Source organism: Volvox carteri (assembly GCF_000143455.1).
Source record: "Volvox carteri f. nagariensis unplaced genomic scaffold VOLCAscaffold_10, whole genome shotgun sequence".
NCBI lineage: Eukaryota > Viridiplantae > Chlorophyta > Chlorophyceae > Chlamydomonadales > Volvocaceae > Volvox > Volvox carteri.
In genome coordinates, this window is record NW_003307553.1 from 1357596 (window position 1) to 1379478 (window position 21883).

Sequence of the window (21883 nt, forward strand, 5' to 3'; positions counted from 1 at the left end):
GTTTACAGGCTGGCCAAAACAGCTGTTTTGGCCAGCCTGTACCGTGTCCAATCTGGTCAGCATCTGTTGCAAGACGCCTGCAGGGCATGTGCAGTGAACAACAATATATACTGCAGTATACAGGCTGGCCAAAACAGGATGGAGGGTGTGGTCAGCATTGTGGCGAAGCTGCAGGCCTCCAACTTCACTTATTCACATGGCAAGGCCTCTGCATCTTCACAGCGCAGCAACAATTTCAAGGAGGAGCTGAAGAAGTACAACGGCAACAGAGGAAAACCCAACCTGCGCTGCATGCTGCTGGACACATACCTGCTGCAGGCATATGAATAGTCTGCCCAATGTCAGTGTAATGATAGTGACCATGTCGGCAGGGAAATGAGTAGGCACTGCACTGTTACAGCCGTTTCATGTTGGTGTATGCAATCCCCGTCTGAGGCAGGCCACGCAATCAGTTCAATATAGAGCTGGTGTAAGCTGATGGCTTGCTGGATGAGTTGATTATTAGATGTCATGTGGTGCTACCTTGTAGCCGGGAAAACTGGAGCATGTTGCGCAATTCTTTTGGCTTCTTTGTCCTGGAGAAGTTGTCTGCTGAGCAATATCGTTGATCACAATATGCGTACTTATTCAATTTCAGAAAGATCGCTTGAAATACTTCCATGCCATTGAATAATCCTTGGCGCCGGCATGGGGCCCTGTGGTGCGTTTGTGACGGGCAAAATCCAAGTTACCCAAGGTGAACAAGATTCACGAGCTTTGCAGTGCCGCCATATTATGACGTGCTTTATCGAGTTTGCATTTTGCAGATCATCATTGTGTGTGGCTGGGTCCAGGAGAACAACTCGTAGGAAAGGCTTGCTCTTAGCTTTGCATTATCACAAGGATGCTAACGGGATCCATTGAATGCACAGCCATAGTTTCACCTGAGATGCGCCCGTGGGTCCTCTCTGGTACATAACTCGTCCCATCAGCCTGTGGATTCCGTGATGTCCTGCGTGGGGATATGGTATAGTCTTATGAGGAATTTCCATGACAGCTCGGATACAAAATTCTGTGTGGATTCATTCATGCATCTAGCCACATATAACATACATACTAGGGTTTGGCACCACTATGGGGTTTGGCACCACTATGGGGTTTGCCACCACTATGGGTTTGGCACCACTATACAAATTGGGTTTGGCACCACTGGTAAGGCGCGACTATTGCCCCCCGGGAGATCCCGGGATCGATACCCAATAGAGACACAGTCCTCCCGATGATGGAAGACATTGCGCCTCTAGTTGATAGACGGTGGTGACCGGGGATAAAGTTAACCTGCGAGCCGACCAGAAATGGAGTTGGATCGCCATCAATCTGGCAGATTCCGTTAGATGCTGGTGGTGGGTGCAGAACCTGAGCGATCCACTGAGAAGTTGACTAGGGTGACTGGATGAGGGTGCCCTGAAATACCGGGGAAGGCAGGGCTTCACAGGGTACCTGCCACGGGCGAAGATACACCCCCCTGTTTCACACATCATACAGACATCGGGGGACGATTAACAAGCAGATTTACAACGGGTAAATTAAAGCATTTGGCCTAACACATCTTCATCTTCAGGCCGGAGAACTGATGGCCATAGCCACTAGGACAGCATTACGCAGCCTTTTTTTAAATCGCTGCTGCTCCACTTTTTCCAGCGCTCCCCATGACCTATAACCCTTCGGTGAACCTCGATCCCATGCCCCGTCCAAAGCTCCTTGCAAAAAATGTCCACCAAGTACCTGAAAAGCCTACCTGCTTGTGCTAAATGGGAAGGCCCTTTCCAAGCACCGCACCCCAGCCCAATAGCACACCTGAATCGCCGCTTTCTTGCGGTCAGCTTCCAGCAGCATGCTGCTCAGGTTTTCGCTGGTGCGCGGGCTTTCCGTGGGACCCGCCGGCCCGCGGCAGGGCACACATGGCACACACGATGTGCTGCGGATATGCATCACATCCCAGATCGAGGGACGCGCTTATCCTTCCTTAGGCTGGGGTAATCTGGCCGCGCCCTTCTCCATGTCGACGCTGCCCTTCTCCATGTTCACGGTGCACGTTGGACTCACTACCAACTGTAATTAACGGTTGTGAAGTGAGGACGCTCCTACGGCATTTGTCGCCAAGTACTACGCCACACAGTCCTAGAAGCAGGCAAAGCTGTCTGCCGAGAAAACCATCTGGGACCGACCGTCAGATACCCACCTCTGGAGTAGCATGGAGGGGCACGCAGCCAGTAGGGACAGCCGCACTCACGAGCCCAGTTGGCTATCCGCTCTCAGCAAAGTAGGTTCAATTAACCCTCGCCATACCTGCTTGCCAGCTCAGACAGCAGCCGGCTCTTCTCGTCCTGCATGTCGTCGCTCCACGTTGGCTTGCTCCAGCTCCGCTGTAAGGTCCTCCTTCTCGTTCCGGAGCTTGCTGCGCAAACGGACGGAAGGGGCGCAGGAAGAAGGACGGAGGGTTTGGGAACGAGGAAGGCGGGAGCCACACGCACCCATGCTGGGTTGTGCGCAGCTGTGCATAAATGCGCGCCATGGTACCCTTAGCCTACGAGGCTACCAGTGCCAGTGTATGAGCATCGAAGAAACGTGAATGGCCCACGCCCGTAGGACTTCAAAAGTAGAGTTACAAGAATTACAAGTTCCACACAAATGCGGTGGACGTCATTAAGAGCCTGAGGGGACCCATTTTGAACGGGAAAGCACAGAGTAAAGAGAAGCGGCATGTGCATGAGCAAGGTTGGACTGTCTTGTGATCTGGACCCCTTAGATTTCCCTCGGTCTTTCAGGACTCAGCGGGTGCAGAAGAGGTTAACGAAAGGAAAGCCCCACGAGCCAGACGAACGACCTGGACATGAACGGCCCGCATGCCTAGATGTGTGCACGGAGCGCCTTACGCCCATGGCCCATTCCGAATTACTCACGCCAGCCCTAACCGGTCATCCCCTGTCTGCCATGTGCTTTCCAGTCCCCCTCATTCAAGCCCCATCGCCTTACGTGATCTCCACTGTGGCCTTATTGAGCTGGTCCTGGAAACCTTGTACGGCCTGCAGGGCCTCCGCACTGCAAAACAACCGGGCAACATGTGCTGAACACGATGAAAAGCAAAGACGCTCGCGGACGCCGAGAGGATACTGGCAGTGCCACAAGAAGAGAGCTTTCCGTAGTCCGCGACAGATATTTTGCGACTGGTGTCACAGATGCATTTCCCAAGCAGATCCCCCAACAGGTTACATAGCAGGCCCCGGTGAAGCTAGACATGTGGAGCTAATAAATGGGCGATAGCTGACTTGTGGCCTCAAGTACAGGTCCACAGAGTGTGAGCCCATGGCTTAATAGGGCAAGGGAACTCCCGACCATGATAGTAACCCAGGAGGTGGAGAGACTTACTTTTGTCGCGAGTAGCGTGGGGGAAAGACGAACCACACGCGATTGAAGCTGCTGCTAGGGCAAGATAGTAGCAACCGAAAGAACTGACCGAAAGGCATCCGTGGCGACTGTGACGACTGTAACCTCGGGATGACGACTGTAACCTCGGGATGACGAAGTGACGTAGCTGTTGGAAGTCCTACCTACCTAAGCCGCCAGAAAAAAAGGCTGAATAGTATAGCCAAACCGTAAACTGGTAGGTGTAAAAAAAAGTGTGAAGGCGGCGAGAAAAATAGTGCTGACGTAAAAGTGGAGTAAAGTTGCCGGCCAGGAGAGAAAGCTGCATTGCTGATACTGAAAGGCTGCCGGTATGCAAGTGCTCCTCCCAACCCCCCCCCAAAAAAAAAACTAGAACGCGCGACTGACCCGACCGACCCAACTAAACTATTCCGGCTAGCCTACCGACGCCAACGCGAAATACCAAAGAAGCTCGAACCACCCTTTGGACTCACCTGGCCAGGCCGCCGAAGTAGTGGCAAAAGGCACATGCAAAAACAAAAGGGTAACAAAGAGGTGAGGCGGGTGCGATAAAGGACAAGGGGACATGCAAATGCTGCTGAGGAATAGTAGTAGCTGGCTGGCTGATTTGAAATTTTGACTGAAAAGGGAAATTTAAGGAAAAGGAAATGCTTAAGGAAGGAAAAAACAAAGCGAAGTGTCGTACCGGATGAGGGAATGATGACGCAATGAGCAAAACGGGGTGAAAGCAATTTGGGAAGTAATAATAAAAAGCAAAAAACAAAGGAACAACAAAAGAAACAAAAAACAAAAAAAGAGACGAAACAAAAAAAGAGACGAAAGAAAAAACAAAGAACAGTGTGTGGATCGGGGCCACATATGGCTCCCGCCAAACCGTGCGCACCAGGAGCATCTGCATGCAGCTCCGTGGTGCCTAAAAAAGGAAAAGAATAAACGTAAGAGGGGCAGGGAAAGAAGAACTACAAAAAACTAAGGGCAGGGTAGAGGGGAAGGAGAATAAGGAAGTAGGGTATGAAGCAGGTGAAGGATGTGAGCTAGGATATCGAAGCCATTACGGCGTTGAACTAAGAAGAGTAGCGTGGGGGCTTGACGTCCCGCTCGTATCTGTGAGATTTCAGGAAGCACAAGGGTAGACAGAGCAGCCAGCCGCATTCCTAGTCTCAGGCTTTCATATATGCAGCAGAGTGTGACACCGGGTGACAGGGTGTGACACCACAAGAGAATCCCGGGCGTCTCCGGTTCAAGACCTGAGAGCTGCGACCCTACAATTGGAGCTGATCGCGGTGCAACACGATGCGTCCTTAACCAGCTGACAGGGCAGGTGATGATGTGGGAGTGAAGGCCCGAGGGACACTCGACCCGAAAGGGACTATTAGCGGTGAAAGCAACGGTGAAGCGCTGAAGTGGTGAAAGCAGATGCAGGCACCCAGACACCGCAGAAGAATGCTTCCAGCTCTGCGGGAAGCCCTTCTCCCCAATCACACACACTTACGAGTGCACGCTTTGACCGTCGCCTCCAGATCTTTCACGGCCTGCGACAGCGCGGGTTCAGCACGGTACCATCCGCACCAGACAGATGCGGCCCCGGTGGTCAGGGAGAAGCCAAGCACAGCACAGCACAACCCAGCAGAAAATACTACGGTGACTCGCATCTATGCACCACGGGGCATGTGAAGGGAGCGGGTAATGTCTGATTTGTCGCCTGCACCACATCCCCTACATGGTACCTTCCGTGATGCTCCACGTCCCTGATCGAAAAGGACGCCCTGCCTTTGCACCCCTGCCCAAGCAAGTCGTGGTGCCGCTTATTGCAGCAGCTGCTATTGATAGCTACTTCGTCTAGCAATGCAGGTGGCGCCGGCTATCCTGGCAGACTCAGAGGCACAAACCTGATATAGCTCATCCCGCTCGAAGCGCAGCGTCAGGCACTCCAGCGTCGCCTAGCCGAGCCGATCTCCCAGCGCCGCCAGCTCCTTGCGCAATAAGGCCTCCATGGCAAGATTGACCGGGTTTGGCTCCACCCGCACCACCTGGGAGATACAGAAAGGAGATACAGCAAGCGAGAAGAAAAGCATTGCAATCGGCATGAACGATCCTTTCCACGCAGTTGTGAAACTAATGATGGCTGACCTAACCAGGTGCTACATCAGGTGTTAGTGGATGATGAAGGAGAGCCATTCGAAAACACGAGTGAGGTGGAAGGACTAGTACTAGTGAGGTTAGAGCCCGGTTCGCACCTGGGGCTGCGGCGGCGGTGGGGCCGGCGGCGACACGGCTGCTGCCGCGGTTGTGGCGGCGGCGCCCTTGCCATCACTTATGTACGCCCAGGAGCTCGTAGGTTTTCATGGTTTTGCGGTTTCGTCGCAGCTCCCGCTAGCGTAAGAAAAAAGAGAAATCCCCCAATCGACCCAGATGGAGATTTGTAACTCAGCTCTTGCGTGCAAAGCAGAATAACAGTCGCAGCCCACTGCGTTGCTGTTTTGCAGGCAATCCTGCACGTATAGCAAATACTCAATCATAGCCGGAATATTTTATGAAATTGAGCTCCGTAAGATGACGCGTGTCCTCCGACTCTATGTCGCCGAACGAGACTATGTTTACAATTTTCTCCAGTGTGTCGAGATCCACGTCACGCATCTGTACAAGGTCAGTAAAGGCACAGGTTTTGCGACGACGCATGGGACCAGCTTCTCAAGCCCTAGAGCAGCTGGAACCAACCATGGCGTAAATGTCAATGCCATGAAGCAGACGCCAATCAATACGTGCACGTCGAGATTCAAATTTAAACGGTGGAAATGATGGTGCACTCGTCATGGTCTGGTCACGTAGCGGATAGTCCTAAGGGTCTGAAGTCACCCATGGTCCAAAAGCCGACGTCCCGCGCTGAAGACTACCCCCCAGTCCATACCCGTAGTTCGTGGAAAGGTTGTGGTCATTTTGGAGGGTTAAAGGGAAAGTTCACAGTCTCGAGCCTGAAGCAGCTTTCAAAGTAAGTTACAAGTTCGTAAGATACATGCATCTGCCGCAAAAAGACAAAACTTCAAACTGAAGAACAAGCAACACATTCTCAGTCGAAAAAGAGTACCAGCAAGGCTACTAATGCAATTGTCGTCCAGCCGGGTATGCGGGTCAAAATGCTATTGTACGGCGACACCTTAAAGCGCAATACTTCGATCTATGCACAATATCCTCCCATTTTGCTTTCATTTCTTTTTGAGTAAATCAAAAATGCAGCTCGTGCGTGTTAGGGGGATCCGGCTTTACGCCGGTGACCATCCTTTCCATTTCGCCGGAGCAAACTGCCATTACCTCATGGTATGTTGGTTTATCGATATCATTTTCCCATTTTTCTGCAATCGCATTTTCGAAAGGAATCCTTATATGGCCCGTGGGTCAGACCTTCCACGCGCTAAGAGAAGCTTCCTATAGAAGCAAGGATTTGCAATTTACCTATGCTCACCGACTCCTGTAGCCTTCATTTCTTTTATAAATCGGAAGTAGTATTGATGAACTGCTGACCCGCAGACTCATGCCGCCGATGAGCACCAACGGCCTTTGGTTACAGAGGTCTTGGACGATGCAAGGCGGCTCAATCCTACCATGCTGGGCGTTTTGTGACGGGCCCGACGAATGGAACGCGCTGCAACCGGAACCGGGTAGGTATGCCCACGATGACGCCGCATCACCAGGCATCAGCTCGAGGCACGATGGGGGTGCCGAGTCTCCCAAGGTTCGGCATAATTTGGGGAATGGTCCTGAGGTCTGAGCATTCACGTGAGTTGCGATGCATCGCTGCAGGCAAATTCAACGAGGTGGTGCTTACAGGAAGCCGGGCGGCGAGGCATCAGGTGTGTAATCTGTCTATATGAGCGCAGTAACTCCCCAGAACTGCAGTCGGTAGTGGTCAAACCACTGAAGCGCCACAAATTTCTACAAATGGTCACGGCCTTCGGAATTCCGTAGTGCCGTTGTTATGCTCTGTTGCGCCCTGAATGACTTAGTGCTTATCTTTCACAGTGTTTGTCTAGGCTATACAATGAAAACATTACTTTCGATGTGGACAGGCTGTTTCACCAGGGAATTAAGCCTTGCGTTGCGAGTGCGCAGAAGCGGTCTGCAAAAACTTCCAGCTGCATCCCCGTTGTGTCCCCGTTTCTCGCGATTGGTCTAAAAGTACTTTTGGCACCAGCATGTATGGCAAAGAATATGACTAGACATGCATGATTGAGAAAAACAATATTATGCTGTGGCGGCACTGAGAAATGCTGTAGTCCTCCTTCTCCCTCCCCCATCCATCCCATTTGCGACGCTTTAAATTGCGGCTCATCCAAAGTTTAACGGCTAACAGCATATGCGCAGGCTGCTGCTGGTGCTTACGAATTACTGGCCTGACTATGGAGGCATGCCCGCGTACGTCAGGTACGGCATGCTCGTACATCTCGCCACTACAACAGTTAAGATCGGGCCAAAGCCAGGTGCTCATGCCAAATGTGCTTTATTGTCGTCCACTTGTGCGATCGTCATGTATTTGAGTGATGTCACACCGTAACATGTAGACGACAGCTCGCAGCGACGTACTCAAACAAGCGGTTTCGCAATGCGGGTTTGGCCTTTTGATTGTTGTTGCTGCCGTAATGCATGAAGCATTTTCTCATTGCCGTACATTTGGCAGGTGGCGATACGGCATCCTGGATCGAACGCGTCACGATTATCGGTAAGATATAAAGGAGTTTTGGTTTGCATGGGTGTGTCTGTGCATGTATGTATGTATGTATGTATGTGATGAGGGGGATATTCACTGCATTGGACAACCGCTACGCCGCCAATCGCTACGCCCCGGCGGACCTGGGAACATCGTATTGCGGGTGCGTGTGAGGAATTGCACTAAAATGGGTGTGGTGTATATGGGTCTGAAGGTTGTAGAGGTGTTCGGGTTTTCCTTCGGTTTTAGGTGAGAGCCTGGGGTCCGTCACGTAAGGTACAAGGGCTGCTACGAGGCCGCATGTCCGCGGGAATTCGCCGACTAACTAATGCTATCCCCTCATCACCTCGTTTGTTGGTTTGCACTTCAAAAAAAGGACTTCTTGGGCAGCTTTAGCAACGCTGGCAATATGTGCATGTATGTATGTATGTCTATTTTAGAACATGTTCTATGTCTATTTTAGAACATACATAGAACATAAAAGAGTATCATCCATTCACATTGCCAAAGAGTATCATCCATTCACATTGCCATGAATTTATAATAGCGCCTTTCACCGCGCGCTCGGCCACCTTGTCAACACTGTGAAATGTCTGTTTGTATCCCTGTTATGTAGCTGTACGTATGTATGTAATGACCCGTACAAACAGAAGTGGGTGAGCTCCACGGCGGACTTCGTTCGGGAGCTAGACCGTAACCACATGATTACGGTGGGGTTGGAGGGCTTCTTCGAAGCCAGGTAGCGGGCGGGGAAGGGCTCACTTCCTTCTATTCTGCAAAACATGCCGTATATCGTACATTAATAATACGATTTGATGCTTTGAGAGCTGGATGTTTCTTTCCGACGTTTTCGACAGCAATTTTATTAAACGTCGGTTTTTTAAATGTCGCTTTGTAGGTCTTTCCTGCGCAAGTGGGTTCAGACCCACGCGACACTATGCGCCGGATCGCGACTTCGGAAGCCGCTTGAGTTGTCCGATGTGCGGCCTTAGGGTGCCCTGGGTGCATGGAGCAAAGTGGGAATACAATTTAGTGGAGCAGCACCGGGCGGATCCATCCGTCATCCCGGCCATCGCAGCCTTGGGCATGGCAAAAAACATCCTTTAAGCCGGGGGGAGTTGACAAGCTGCCTTTTTTGTGTTAAAGGGCGTCCCATTCGCCGCCGGCTCCAAGCAAGCTTTCGGGCGATCAATACTGCGATGCCGTACAGGAATCCTCGTCGCTTTTGTAACAAGCTCTGACATCATGCTATGTATATTTCACGTGTTTCTTTCGCCTCATCAGAGTTCGGCAAGCGCAACCCGAATAGCTACCACGGCCGCGACTGTGCTTACAACTTGGACCGAGGGGAGGCCTTCAGAGAGGTACATCCGTACACATTCCTTCGTATGCCCGTACACGTTTTTGCCGTACGTGGTGTGGTCAGTTGTCAGATAGACGCTGTGTTTCTTGTTGTTATCATGCTCCAGAAGCACGCTTCTCTTGTTGTGGACTTGTCCTACAGGTTCTGGACTGGTGTCTGGAGCTACCCTCCCACCCCCATCAGCATTCAGCTACGTGCGCGCTCGCAGCATCAGCAGCCCTAGCGGCCTCAGCAGCAGCTGTGATGCCCGGATATGGTGCTCGCGGCGTCGCAGCAATCCTCCAAACCCTGCACAGCTGCACAGTGCTGACCGCAGTCTGCTCCGCGACACAAAAACCTTCCATTAGAGCTTTAACGCCGACGGCCGCCCCCACCCCCGCCCCCGCCACAAGCAACATCGCTACACCTGCTGTGCTACGATCGCAGCCATATCATTCCCTCACATCATCGGGCTCTGTCGCTATTTCGCGCGGCAACGCGACAGCTGCTGCAGCCGCTGCAGCAGGTACGCCTTCTCTCCTCCATTCTCTCTCCATCCTTTCCGACATCTGGGCTCCTGCATGTGCCCGCACGCACGTGTTGGGGGTTGCACACGTTTCAAACTTAGCACTGGGCACTTGGCACCCTTCAGCATCACACATCCCTTCCCCGACAACGACCCTGCTCCTCCCGGTTTTGGAAACTCGTGGGACTAAGAGACTGAACACGTTGCGGGTTGTGGAACACTTCCGGGGGGGGGCGAGCTTCCCGTCATGTTGGAATCGAACATTCCAAATTGGACAATTTTGGACACACCTGGCGGTCGTCTGGGGCTGTGTGACCTACCTGCCCGGGTGCTTGAAATTTCAATGCCGACTTGAAACCCAAATCTCCTGTGCGCCGAAGCTGCTAAACCATTTCTGCTACTGCCCGACGTCGCAGGATCGAGCCCAGCCGCCATAATCAGTCTGGGGTTAGGATCCAAAGTTGAATCCTTGTTCAGCATCGGTGGCGGCGGCGGTGGCGGCGGCGGCGCGCTTTGGGGTCCTGTACGGCGAGGGCTGTTGCAGCCGCTACGGCCGCATCACATTCCTTTGCGGAGCAGCTTTGGGAGCTGTAGCAGTTGCTCTGCCGTTATGACGACCAGCCCCGCCGTGGCGGCATCGGCGGCAGCGGCGGGTGCACGGCGCTGCTTCGATGTTGATGGTTTTGCGTTGGCGAATCGAGGGCGGGGCCTTATTGGGCCGGCGATGCAAGGCTTGCCAAGACGACCGCCGTACAGAGTACGGCGAATGTCTACGCAGGTCTGTCTGTATGTATGTATGAATGCGTGGGCGTACAGGTGCACATGCGGAGTGTTTACGTCTTTAAAAAAAGGGGGGCCCTACAACAGCTCATTGGCCCCCGGACATGCAAGCAAACGGACAGAGTATGCGTGCGCGGGGCCCCCTGCCCTGCCCTGCCCTGCCCTGCCCTGCGTTCCCGTTGATTGGGGGAAATACACACACACACAAACATATCTGCAATTTAGGATTCTCATGAGATCTCGCCGTCTTTTGTCCATTTTCCTTCTTTCCCCCCTCGACATTCTCCCCCTCGGGCCTTCCAAAGCCACCACCCCTCCACCAACCACCCCTCCACCACCCCCACCGTAATGCTGAACCGGCTTGTCTTTCCCTCGCCCTCCTCCTGCGCCCCCTTGGCCTGGTGCCCACCTCCCCCCCCCGTTACCGGTACCTTCCTGGGGTGGGGGTGGGGGTGCACCAGGCTGCCAACACTACACCCACCACAACTACCAGCAGCAGCAGCAGCAGTAGCAGCGCTGGGGGGCCGGGGGGAGTCCTGAGGGGCCGCGTGGGGGATGCATTGCGGCTGCAGCTAGCGGCGGTATGGCACAAGTACGGCACCGCTATTTACGTGGTGACGGAGCTGGCGACTGTGGTGGTTTTCTGGTGCGCGCGGGCAGGGGGGGAGGGGCGGGGGGGCCCCGGGCGATAAGGGAAAAAGGGGGGGAGAGGGGAGGGAAATCGTGTGCACCCGCAAAAACGTTAAAGGATCCAACTGCCGAGCTGGTCCTCAAAGAGAAGGAAATGGCGAAAAGGGTATTGCACACATACGAACAACTTTTGCATAGCTTTGCGATTTGTGTGATGTGTGAAACAGGGGGGTATATCTTCGCCCGTGGCAGCTACCCTGCGAAACCCTGCCTTCCCCGGTATTTCGGGGCCCCCTCATCCAGTTACCCTAGTCAACTTCTCAGTGGATCGCTCAGGTTCCGCACCCACCACCAGCAACCAACGAAATCTACCGGGTCGATAGCGGCCCTACTCCATTCCTGGCCGGATCGCAGGTTCTCCCAAATCACCACCGTTCCTCAACTGTAAGGACGCTATACCTTCCACCATCGGAAGAATATCTCACCCTAATGGGTATCGATCCCAGGATCTCCCGGGGGCAATGGTCGCACGTTACCAGTAGTGCCAAACCCTAGTATGCAAAACCCATGTATTGCGATTTGTTTGTATGTGCGTATGTATGTTTTTCTAGTTCACCATGTTCCCCGGCCCGCCGCCGCTCAGGCGCGTCATGCGGAGTGTGACCAATACGTTCATCGCCTTTAACGACCGGATGGCGGAGTACGGCGTCATGGTACGTCTGTACGTGTGCTTGTACGGCACGAGTTATACATTTGTGTATGCTGACGTACCAGCCGCTGGAGCTGACTGGCCTGAGAGGTGCCAGGGATGCCATTTTGCTTGTTTGTTTGTATGTATGTCTATCTGTTTGTGTCTGTCTGTCTGACCGTCTGTTTGCCTGTACGTTTGCCTGCTCGCCTGCGTGCCTGTCCGCCCCTTCAATAAGCCCTGATGTTCAACGTACAGCCCGGATGTCTAGCCGCGGGTGCTCTTTCCCCCCCTTCAAGCAACAAACCAACAACACAAACACACAAACACACACACGCGCGCGCACACACACACACACACGCACAAAACCGTGCAGAAAGAGAAAACACCGCAAACACACGAACCCCCCCACCCGCTTATTTCCCCTTTCTCGGGCTGGGGGTTGGTTGCCCTCAGGCGGTGGCAGCCAGTACAGTGCTGCTGGGCGCTCTGTACCTGCGGTGGAGTACGGCAGTCGATCCAGCTGCCGTATACCGCAAAGCCATGGTCCAGCTAAACAGTCGAAAGCATCGTTGCGCCCTGGCTCGCATTGAGTTACATTGAGTTCTCATTTTTCATCGGAGCTGTGCATCCACATCCCGGAAGCCCGCTCAGCTGGGGACTTTTGCCTGTCTAAATCGCTACCATGGCGGCAATTGAAAGCCGCCCTGCCACGGGTCCTGCCCCAAAAGTGGCCCCAGCGCATGAGATCTGCGATGCTGGCGCGGAGCAGACGCTATGGGCTGATATCGTGCACGCGCTGAGCGGCCGCACCCCGTAAGCGGTTGCTCTGCGAGCACGCCCCTACAGAGCCGTCTGCAGGCGCCGGACAGGCGCCGGCACCCGCTCGCGACGAGGGACACTGAGGGACTCTGAATCCCGCACCCGCTCGCGACGTGCTAATACACGCTGTGTTCTGGGCAGCGCAGCACGTCCTAGGTCCCTTAGGTGCGGCCTGCAACCATCACCTCTCCGTGCGACACGACTGCGCACTTGCTTGGCTGGGTACTCAACGGCATGTAGTGCAGGCACTCCGAGCCGCCGTCTGCTGCTGCACAAGGGTGGCAACAACGGCGGCGGTGATAGCTCCAGGGGAGGCAGAGGCGGTTTCGGAGCCACCAGTTCAGCTGCCGCCAGTGCCGCCGCCAGTGCCGCCGCTGCTGGGACCCCTATGGTCCAGCCTCAAGGTTCGTTTTTGCTTCTGGCCCGCAAAGGCCAGGGACGGGTATACAGGCTGGTGGTGCACGAACAACTTAATTGAAGCGAGCTCCTTAGTCCGTTTGTATGTATGTTATTACAGGGTGGTTAAGCTTCACCAGCGCCCCCCTTTCCCGAGACAGTTCCTTGCTCTCACCTGCTAGAGGGGCACCCTAATCCGATCACCCCATCCGACTTCAGAATGTATTCGTTGGGTTCAGCAACTCACCACCAGCATCCAACCAAATCTAGCGGATCAACGGCGCCACAATTTCGTTCCTGGTCAGCTCACAAGTTGATATTATCACGTCCTACATCGTCCTTAAGATGGGGGGCCAACTCCCATTTCAACACTCCTCTAACACCCGAGAGGTCGGCAGGCGGATTTGAATCCGGACACTCCGGGAGCAGAAGTCAGGCCTGAACCTATGCCAGTCGCCTGCCCTTAAGAGGATTGTACGCATGTATGTACGTATGTACGCATAGATGTATGTATGTTTGTATGTATGTATGTTGTTACAGGGTGGTTAACTTCGCCAGCGGCCCCCTTTCCCGGGGCAGTCCCTGCTCTCCCCTGCTAGAGGGGCACCCTAATCCGTCACCCCATCCGACTTCAGAATGTATTCGTTGGGTTCGGCAACTCACCACCAGCATCCAACCAAATCTAGCGGATCAACGGCGCATCAACTTAGTTCCTGGTCAGCTCGCAAGTTGATATTATCACGTCCTACACCGTCCATAAGATGGGGGGCCACCTCCCATTTCATCACTCCTCAAACACCCGAGGAGCCGGCAGGCGGATTTGAACCCGGGTCGACTGGGTTGTGTATGTATGTATGTATGTGGCATCCCCGGGTTACGCTCCCTGTCGGCGGAGGTCCGGCTGGCGGCTGTACGGCTGCTGCACGAGGCGTTCTCTCTTCCCCAGGGAGCTTCTATGCAAAGAAGGAAAACGACCCACGGGTCGTGACGGCGGCGCTGCTGGCGGCAGCGACACTGCTGGCGCCGCACCGCAACCGGTGCAGTGCGCGCGAGTGGTGGCAGATGGTTTCGGAGGGCGTGTTGGCGGCGGCGGGATGCTCCAAGGACCTGCAGGTCAGCTGTCAAGGGCCAGGGCTCCAGGGAGGCAAGTGAGAGGAGGGACACGAACTCCACACTAGGGCCAAGCCAGGGTCCCACTGATCAATCTGTTCTCCCCCCACTCTACTACCCCGCTATCCCACTGGGCCCCACATCGGCAGATCCCGATGTCGGCTACCCCGTAGGTCTGGGCAGCTGCGGCGGCCTTCACCCGCCACCACGGTGAACACCCGGGCTGGGGGGGGGCCAGATCCGCGCCGCCGCCGCCGCCGAGCCGGAAGGGCCCCTGATGGGGGCCGGCAGTAGCAGCGGCGGTGGCGGCCACGGTGGCAGCCGCACCGCCGCTTCCCTCTGCCGCGCCATTGGCGCCGCGGCGGCCCTGGCTGCAGCAGCAGCCGAAACCATACCCACCGTGAAATCCGCTGCGGCGGAAGCCCTGCTGGGAGGCCGGGGCTGTAGCACCGGTCGGTACGACAGAGCAGATGACCGCTTTGGCCGCCTGTATCAGCGACGCCTTGCGGCAATCCGCATGTTACAGTCTGAGCTGCTTGATGGGCCCCGCCGGTTGCCTGGCGGCAGTGGAGGTGAGACGTGGGTGAGACGACGACGACGATGCGGCTGCTGCTGCTGGCGCAGAAGGGTCCTCCCCACACATCGTATGCCGAAATGAATGTCGTACATGTACGACGTAATTACCCGCCACACATTACACCCGCCTCCCGAACTACACTCCTGTTTTCGCTGTCATGGCATCCGCGCGAGCAATCTCCCCTCGTCCCCTTATGACATGCATATATACATACATACTTACGCAGGCACTGCTGAGCCAGTCGGAGTCAGCCGCTGTGGCTCTCAGCCCTCAGCCCGGTGAGCTCGGTGGCGGTGTCGGCAGCAGCAGAGACTTTGTCGTCGACAGACAAATTGTCGACGGCGGTGGCAGTGAAGGTGATGTATGTGGACAAAGGGCATCACCAGGAGTTAACGGGATGATGGCGGCGGCGGCGGCGTCGACGTGGCGAAGTAACTTGATTCCGCCTCCTCCGACTAGGGCTCCTGTTGGAGGTTGGTTGGGTGCATCACAGCCAGCGGTGGCGCTGCGCCTGGCGAGGCTGATGCGGCGCATTACGGCGCTGGTGCAGGTGGGTGGGGGTGGTAGTGGAAGTGATGGTGGATATGAGGGAGAGGGGCGAGGGGGAGGAGGAAGGAGGGAGAGGGGGGAGGGGAGGGACATGGGGGGGGAGGAGGAGGAGGGGGGGAAACACGGATGATGCAGCAGTGGGGGTTCGCTCTGTGGGGGTACCATTAGGAGGGTTCTCACTTTCTCATCCCATGATGACGTCCGCCTGAACTTAGAAGCCTGCCTACTCTCATATCTGCACCAATAGCTACGGATTACTGACCGTTGGCGTTGGCTGTTATATCCGGTTGTGTTCGGTTTTATTTACAAAGTTGGTAAAGTTACAAGTTACAAGTTCCGCACACAAGTGCGGGTGTGTCCATAAAAGCCGGGGGGGGCCATGGACGTTGTCTTGGGATAGATGTGAATACGCGGGAGGTCATCTTCATTCTCCCTCGTCCGCTTCAGGGTGAAGCGCCTCAGCGCGACATGCCTGGCCTGCCAAATTTCCTTCGAGAGGTACCTGGCCAATGCCAGGGGTGGCGCCTCAGTCATAACGGTGCGCATGCTGCGCCCCTTAAAGACTAGATCACCATCATACTTAGCCCGTATGCTCTTGTAAGCGGGACATTCCTCGAAAACATGCAACTCATCTTCAACCGCTCCACAGTCACAAAGCCTGCAGGTACGCACGGTGCGCTCACGCCCATTAGGCCTATTAACCTCTAACTCCCAACAGCCTAACCGAAAAAGCATGAGTTCATGATGTAGTCGCTAGGGCATGGTCCCTTTAGTGTGCTCCAACCAATCGAGACGCGCACCCCTAGGCGGGGCAGCTCCCATCCAGTTCATGTAGCGACAAGCCTTGGCCCCGGTAATCCCTATGGGGAAAACCCTATGGGGGTCACCCAAGGTATTCGGGCACTCCCACCGTGCATCAAGCCGCTTGGCAAATACCTTAAGGATGCTCTCAACTGGCAATTTAAGGGTGGCGTAGTACGCTATAAGATCATTACCGCGCGTATTAGTGGGGGGTTCCGCTCCTAAGCTAGTAAGAAAGGCTAGTACCTTGCTTGCCCAACACTCAGTGACGCCCCCAAGTGCCAACTCCAGGTCAGCGACAAATGCCCGGTGACACAGCGTTCCCGGCCTCTTAACCACAGAGTTCCAAAACCTAAGTACAAGATTGGTCCAATGGAACTGGAGCGGCCTCTGTGACAGCTCGCGGTATAGGGAAACCATAGTCGGGCTCCTCGCCACAACTACAGATCGCACGTATGCATGCTGTTCCTGGACCATGGGATTAGTCATAGCACCTTCAAAACTCACATTTATGAAGTCAGGTCCCCAAACTTGCGCTCAATAAGAAAACACCGTTGAAACTAGTGTATTGTAGAGAGACATACATAGCTTGGGGGTGGTAGTTTTCTTATCTCGACACAGGGTGCTGAGCCCAAACGTGGCCCGCCTCCCTGCTGTGAGTAGTTGCTTGGTGCATGCTGAGAACTGCACTCCTGGGCCATAGTGCAACCCGAGATACCGTGCCGTCTCGTTGCGGGTCAGCACCCGCAACCCCGCCCCACCTAACCGGTACTCAGCTTCCATACGCCGCTTCCGCTCACGCGTAGCGCCCCAAAAATGAGGACCTCGCACTTGGCGGCATTCGCAGCCATACCCGTCGCTTTGCAGTAGGCTTCGAGTAGCCCCAGAAGGCATTCTGCTCTATCGTGCCCTGTCGCTACCAGTGACACATCGTCAACGAACAGTAGGTTAGTGAGTTCGCCGCCCGCCAGGCTAACACTCTGCTCGCGGAGGGTGCTCCATCGGCTAGGGAGGCGTACACCTCTTCCTCCTCCTGCCTGCTGCCTGCCGCCCGGATTTCAATCTCTGACTTGAGGGGATGTTTCTTTCTCTCACCCTCTGTCTCACTCTCTCTCACTCTCTCTTCAGGTGGTAAGTGAGGAGCTGCCCGACAGAAATGGCGACATCAGCATTGGTGGCAGCGGTGGTGGCAGCGGTGGCGGCAATGGTGGCGGCAGCGGTGGCGGCAGCGGTGGCGGCAGCTGCCCCAGCGGGCCCCGCTTTAGCCAGGAGCGATTGCTAGCCGGCGAATGGCGACAGCAGCAACGGACCCTGGTTCCGGAGCTTGTGTTGCTGGGTGCCACCTACGCCCCGGCGCTGGCACCGGCGGCGGCGGCAGATCCCGATTTGCCGCCGCCGCCGGGGGAACTGTTTACACCTTGGGCCGCCGCCGCCGCTGCAGAGTCGCTGCTGGCGGCGCTGCATCGCCGGGTGCGGCCGCAGCCGCCACCGTCACGTGCGCTGTGTGGCTCGGCCGCCGCCGGCGCCTCGGCAGGTGCCGCATCGCTGGCACTTTTGCCGGCAGAGGTAGTTTCGGAGCAAGATACTTTGACGGCATGCCTTCCAGAGCTGCTGTATGCGCGCATCCGACCAATTGTCGTACAGCGTCACGTGCAGAGCCTGGTAGAGGGCCCTATACGGCCGTACACAGGCCCAGGTATCAGGCTACACTAAGAGCGAGTTAGGGCCATGTCGTGCATGTGGAAGGAAGGTGGGCATTGGAGCTTTCTTAACGACTGCGCCTGCGTCACTGTTCGCAGTTGCCGGTACGGCAGCGGTTGTGGTTGGCGGTTGAGAACAACCCGCAAACATAAGCTGCCGGCTTACGTTGCGGGTGTTTTCCAAGCGGCTTGACATGCCCGGGGTCTTGACCGCTTCTCCCCACAACCCCGCGAGATGCCCCTTCCCTGGCTGTTGATGCGCTGTCGACATCCCTTCATCGGCGTCGTACTGCGGGAGGCACTGCCCGCATTGCTGGCTTGCATTGACGACCCCGCTCCAGGGGTGGCGCAGTACGGCGTGGCGGCGCTGCATGCCGTCGCAGCGGAGTGCTTGGCGGCGGGTAGGGGCTTCCACAGAGTTACCCTTGACGAATAGGACGTGTGTGTGTGTGATGGTGTGATAGTGTCGGGGGTAGTGCGGGTAGTGTTAAGAAGCGTGCATGTGTGTGCGCATGACCTCCTTGAAGGGTTAGCTTCCAATTTTGGAATATGTGTACATATGTATGTGCGAATGTAAGCGTACTTTATACGTCTGTATGTATATGTTCACATCACCGCTACAACTACCACCATGCCCCCAACACCCCCCCTGCAACACCCCCCTTCCAACACACACACAGACCTGCAGTGGCAACGGGAGCTGCTTTTGGAGGCGGCTCGGCAGCTGGTGGTGGGCTGCCATGAGCAGCTGTGGTCGCTAGTTTGCCCGGCGGCGGTGGCTGTTGTACGGCGCATCGAGGTACGTACGGCATCGGCTCTCTCTGTTGCGTGCAGGAAGCACAACGGTGGCGGGGCCGGGTACTGAGTCCTGGAGTCCCGACCTGACTCCTGGATGTAGGGGCCGTGCTAGGCCTAGGCTGGGTCAGGCCCTGGTCAGCCCACGAACTGGAGCCGGGCTGGCTGGCTGGCTGGCCGGAGTGTGGGTTGGTTTTGCCGTTTTTACCAGTTTTTCACCGTTTGTTCGGGTTGAATCCTCATTGTCATCACAGCAGCTGCTCTGCCAGGTGTCATGATGAACTAACGCGATTTTAGCTCTTGCTGCTCCCTGCCTTCACCTTTTCCTCCTCTTCCTTCTTTTACTTTTTCAACTCGTCGCGTCCATCCATTCCTTTTGTTCTGTGTCTTCAGAGCAAGAATCCGCGGTCCGCCGGATATCACGGCCTGGCTGCCGACCTGCTTACAGAAATGGAACGTCAGGCGCACGTGGCTGTACGGCGGCTCGCAGTTCGCCTTCATGCCTGCCTTGAATCACCTTCTGGTCGGCTTGGGTCTTACATCCCTACGCCATGCGAGCCGTCTCATGCCGCTGCTGCGCGAGTGGCTTCATGCATATGATGGAGCAACACGGCTAGCAGCGCTGCGGTTACTGGCAGCAGTGATTTGTACGACATGGCTACGTGTGGTGGCACATGCTACCGTACTGTAGCGGCACATGCTGGTGGTGTTGATGCGAACAGCTCCAACACACGTGAAGGCGGAAGAGGAGATGTCGAAGGCATCGGTGCAGGTGGTCAAGACAACGGAAGGGTTGGCGGGTGATGGTGGGTTGCGAAAGCATGTCGATGTAGTGTTATTGAAGGCGTTAGTAAGGCCGAGGAGGAGGTGGAGAAGGGGGAGGGGGAGGAGGGGGGGAGGAGGACGAGGCGCGACTTGCCAGGGAGGTATGTGTGTTGCTGCTAGCATGCGCTCGTGAGCAGGTTGTGACTTTTCGACCTGTGGCTGCGGGGTGGCCAGTGGTAGCAGAGCAGCTGCATCAGCGGCTGTTGGTGCTGCTGGCTGCTGAATGCAGGGAGCCTGCAGCCTGTTAACGTGGCTGGGGCCTGGTCCCGTATGGCGTCTGACGGGTATGCAACTAGAGGTTTAGAAAAGCTTGAGCTGAGCCCCGAGATGGAAATGGTGAGGCATGGGGTTGGGTGGTGCACACGGATTGAGGATGCACACAGGAGCAACCTTAGTTTAGTTGGTTGTGGGGAGGGTGGGATCATTAGGGCCCAGATGAGCAGGATGTGATGTTATCTGGCAGGAAAGCAATAGATAGGTTCATCTGGTAAATAGGCAAGTAGTGGAAATTCTTGTTGAAGTTGTAGATTTGCTGAAGGGTAGTGCACATGGACATGTGGATGTCGTACACATGAGATATGTACGCTTCGTTTTTTCTGTGTGTTCCCCCCTGGGAGGAAGTTCCCCCCTGGGAGGAAGTCAACATAGGAGCGAAATGCTTGCTCAGAAGAACGACACCTAGTACCTACATACGTAGATGTGTGTACAAATGTGTGTAGTACATGCGGTGGCTATGGCTTCACTACATACATTTCTGACTGTGACAGCAGTGGCTTCGTGCGCTCAGACATGCAGATAAGCGTTTAAAGTCACAGGCTAGCCCTGAGACTGCATTCTTGTGTCATCAAACTGGCGGTGATCACTAGTCGCAGGGATTGTAAGACACAGCTGGAATGAAGGGCCGGTACAACATGAGTCGAAGCGGGTGCTCACCGCCACTTGCACCAGGCACAAACATGTCAGTCTGAGAAAATGATTATGAGAGACACGCAGAAGGGCTTCATGACGAGACTAGCAGGGTTCAAGACCCACAAAAAATGCAACGCACGTTCGTCAGCCTGTCGGTCAATCCCGGGTCTCAGGCTCAGTATGACTGTCTGTCAATCTCAGGTTCCTTGGCGGAGTCTATAAGCCATCCAATCCCACGTCTCTCGACACATGTAGTCTCACCGGAACTTTCGGAGTACGGTACACCCGCGGGCCTATGTTTGGATTACTGCTATACAATAAAGATAAAGCAATGTCTTCTTTTGAAATGGGTGTCTCCGCTGCTCCCCTTACTTGATCTCCGAGAGACGTTGGCTAATCGGTGATTGTACGAGTTGGTGCATTCAACCTTCTCCATTCCTCTTGACCATTCCTTTTTCGGCATGCTCGTGAATCACTCCAGAACAATACCACAGCATCTCACTACGCACAGTACGACCGGACACGATTGTGCGAGGGGCTGCTTATGGCTGGTTGCATAACAAATTGCGGGTGCGAGGTGACTGCTTGCATAACAAATTGCGGGTACTGCTAAAGTTGCAAGTCGCAAGTCGCAAGTCGCAAGTCGCAAGGAACACGCAAAATTTCTATATGAAATTCTATATACGCGAATACGTACGTGAACCACGCCTGTAGGGTGTAAACAGATAGCATTTGCGGCGTCCGCGTCTGCGGGCTATGGCCGATCGCAGGCGTAACTATGCTGAAGTGGCTTGCGGCCTATGTGGCTTCGTCTGTCTGAGCAGTGCAATGTAGCTGTCTGAGCAATGCAATGTAGCTGTTCATACGCACAAGCTCACTCAGGCCTCATCTAGTTCTTATCAGTATTTGCTTAATGTATCTCATCAAGTTCTTAGCAATATTTGCTTATGGGCCTTCTGGTGGGGTTCCGAGGACTTTCGCCAATCGGGGAGTCTAATTGCAAATTCCCCTGTGGTTGCGGGTTCTGAGCCTGCCCTGCCTTGGATTTGCTTTTGGATGTCTAGGTGACTTGTGTTGTCTGGTCTGGGTGGGAGTCTTGTTTGCCCTCATCGTATCAGGTGCAGTGCACGGCCTGCTGGCCCGCTGGCTGTACTCTTTGTGAGTCTGGAGCCCACTGTAACAACCACACTGCCTCGAGGCATCCCTAGCCCCGGCGGTGGACTGATAGGAACTAGCCTAGTCCGCACAAGTTCCACACAAGTGTGGGGGTGTCCGTAAGAGCTGGGGGGCCCATGGGCGGTAAAT

The 21883-nt window shown here is 55.1% G+C and overlaps 2 protein-coding genes across 2 annotated transcripts; one reads left to right on the plus strand and one right to left on the minus strand.

The window, feature by feature from the left end:
- Window positions 1-508: 508 nt before the first annotated feature.
- On the minus strand, window positions 509-5078 carry VOLCADRAFT_88876 (uncharacterized protein; the record flags this gene model as incomplete). Its single annotated transcript, XM_002948561.1, has 9 exons — window positions 509-675; window positions 924-991; window positions 1778-1957; window positions 2222-2223; window positions 2386-2437; window positions 3016-3081; window positions 3409-3551; window positions 3850-3899; window positions 4919-5078. 9 exons carry the CDS (start codon window positions 5076-5078, stop codon window positions 509-511), a joined length of 888 nt encoding a protein of 295 aa, XP_002948607.1.
- Window positions 5079-8315: 3237 nt separating this feature from the next.
- VOLCADRAFT_88877 (uncharacterized protein) lies at window positions 8316-20800 on the plus strand (the record flags this gene model as incomplete). Its single annotated transcript, XM_002948431.1, has 22 exons — window positions 8316-8377; window positions 8745-8867; window positions 9884-9996; window positions 10413-10774; window positions 11349-11422; window positions 12050-12119; window positions 13063-13320; window positions 13914-14028; window positions 14259-14425; window positions 14661-15005; window positions 15226-15549; window positions 16198-16212; window positions 17156-17215; window positions 17478-17480; window positions 17832-17999; window positions 18040-18099; window positions 18285-18450; window positions 18730-18848; window positions 19238-19318; window positions 19536-19650; window positions 19899-20005; window positions 20618-20800. 22 exons carry the CDS (start codon window positions 8316-8318, stop codon window positions 20798-20800), a joined length of 3090 nt encoding a protein of 1029 aa, XP_002948477.1.
- Between the last annotated feature and the right edge of the window lie 1083 nt (window positions 20801-21883).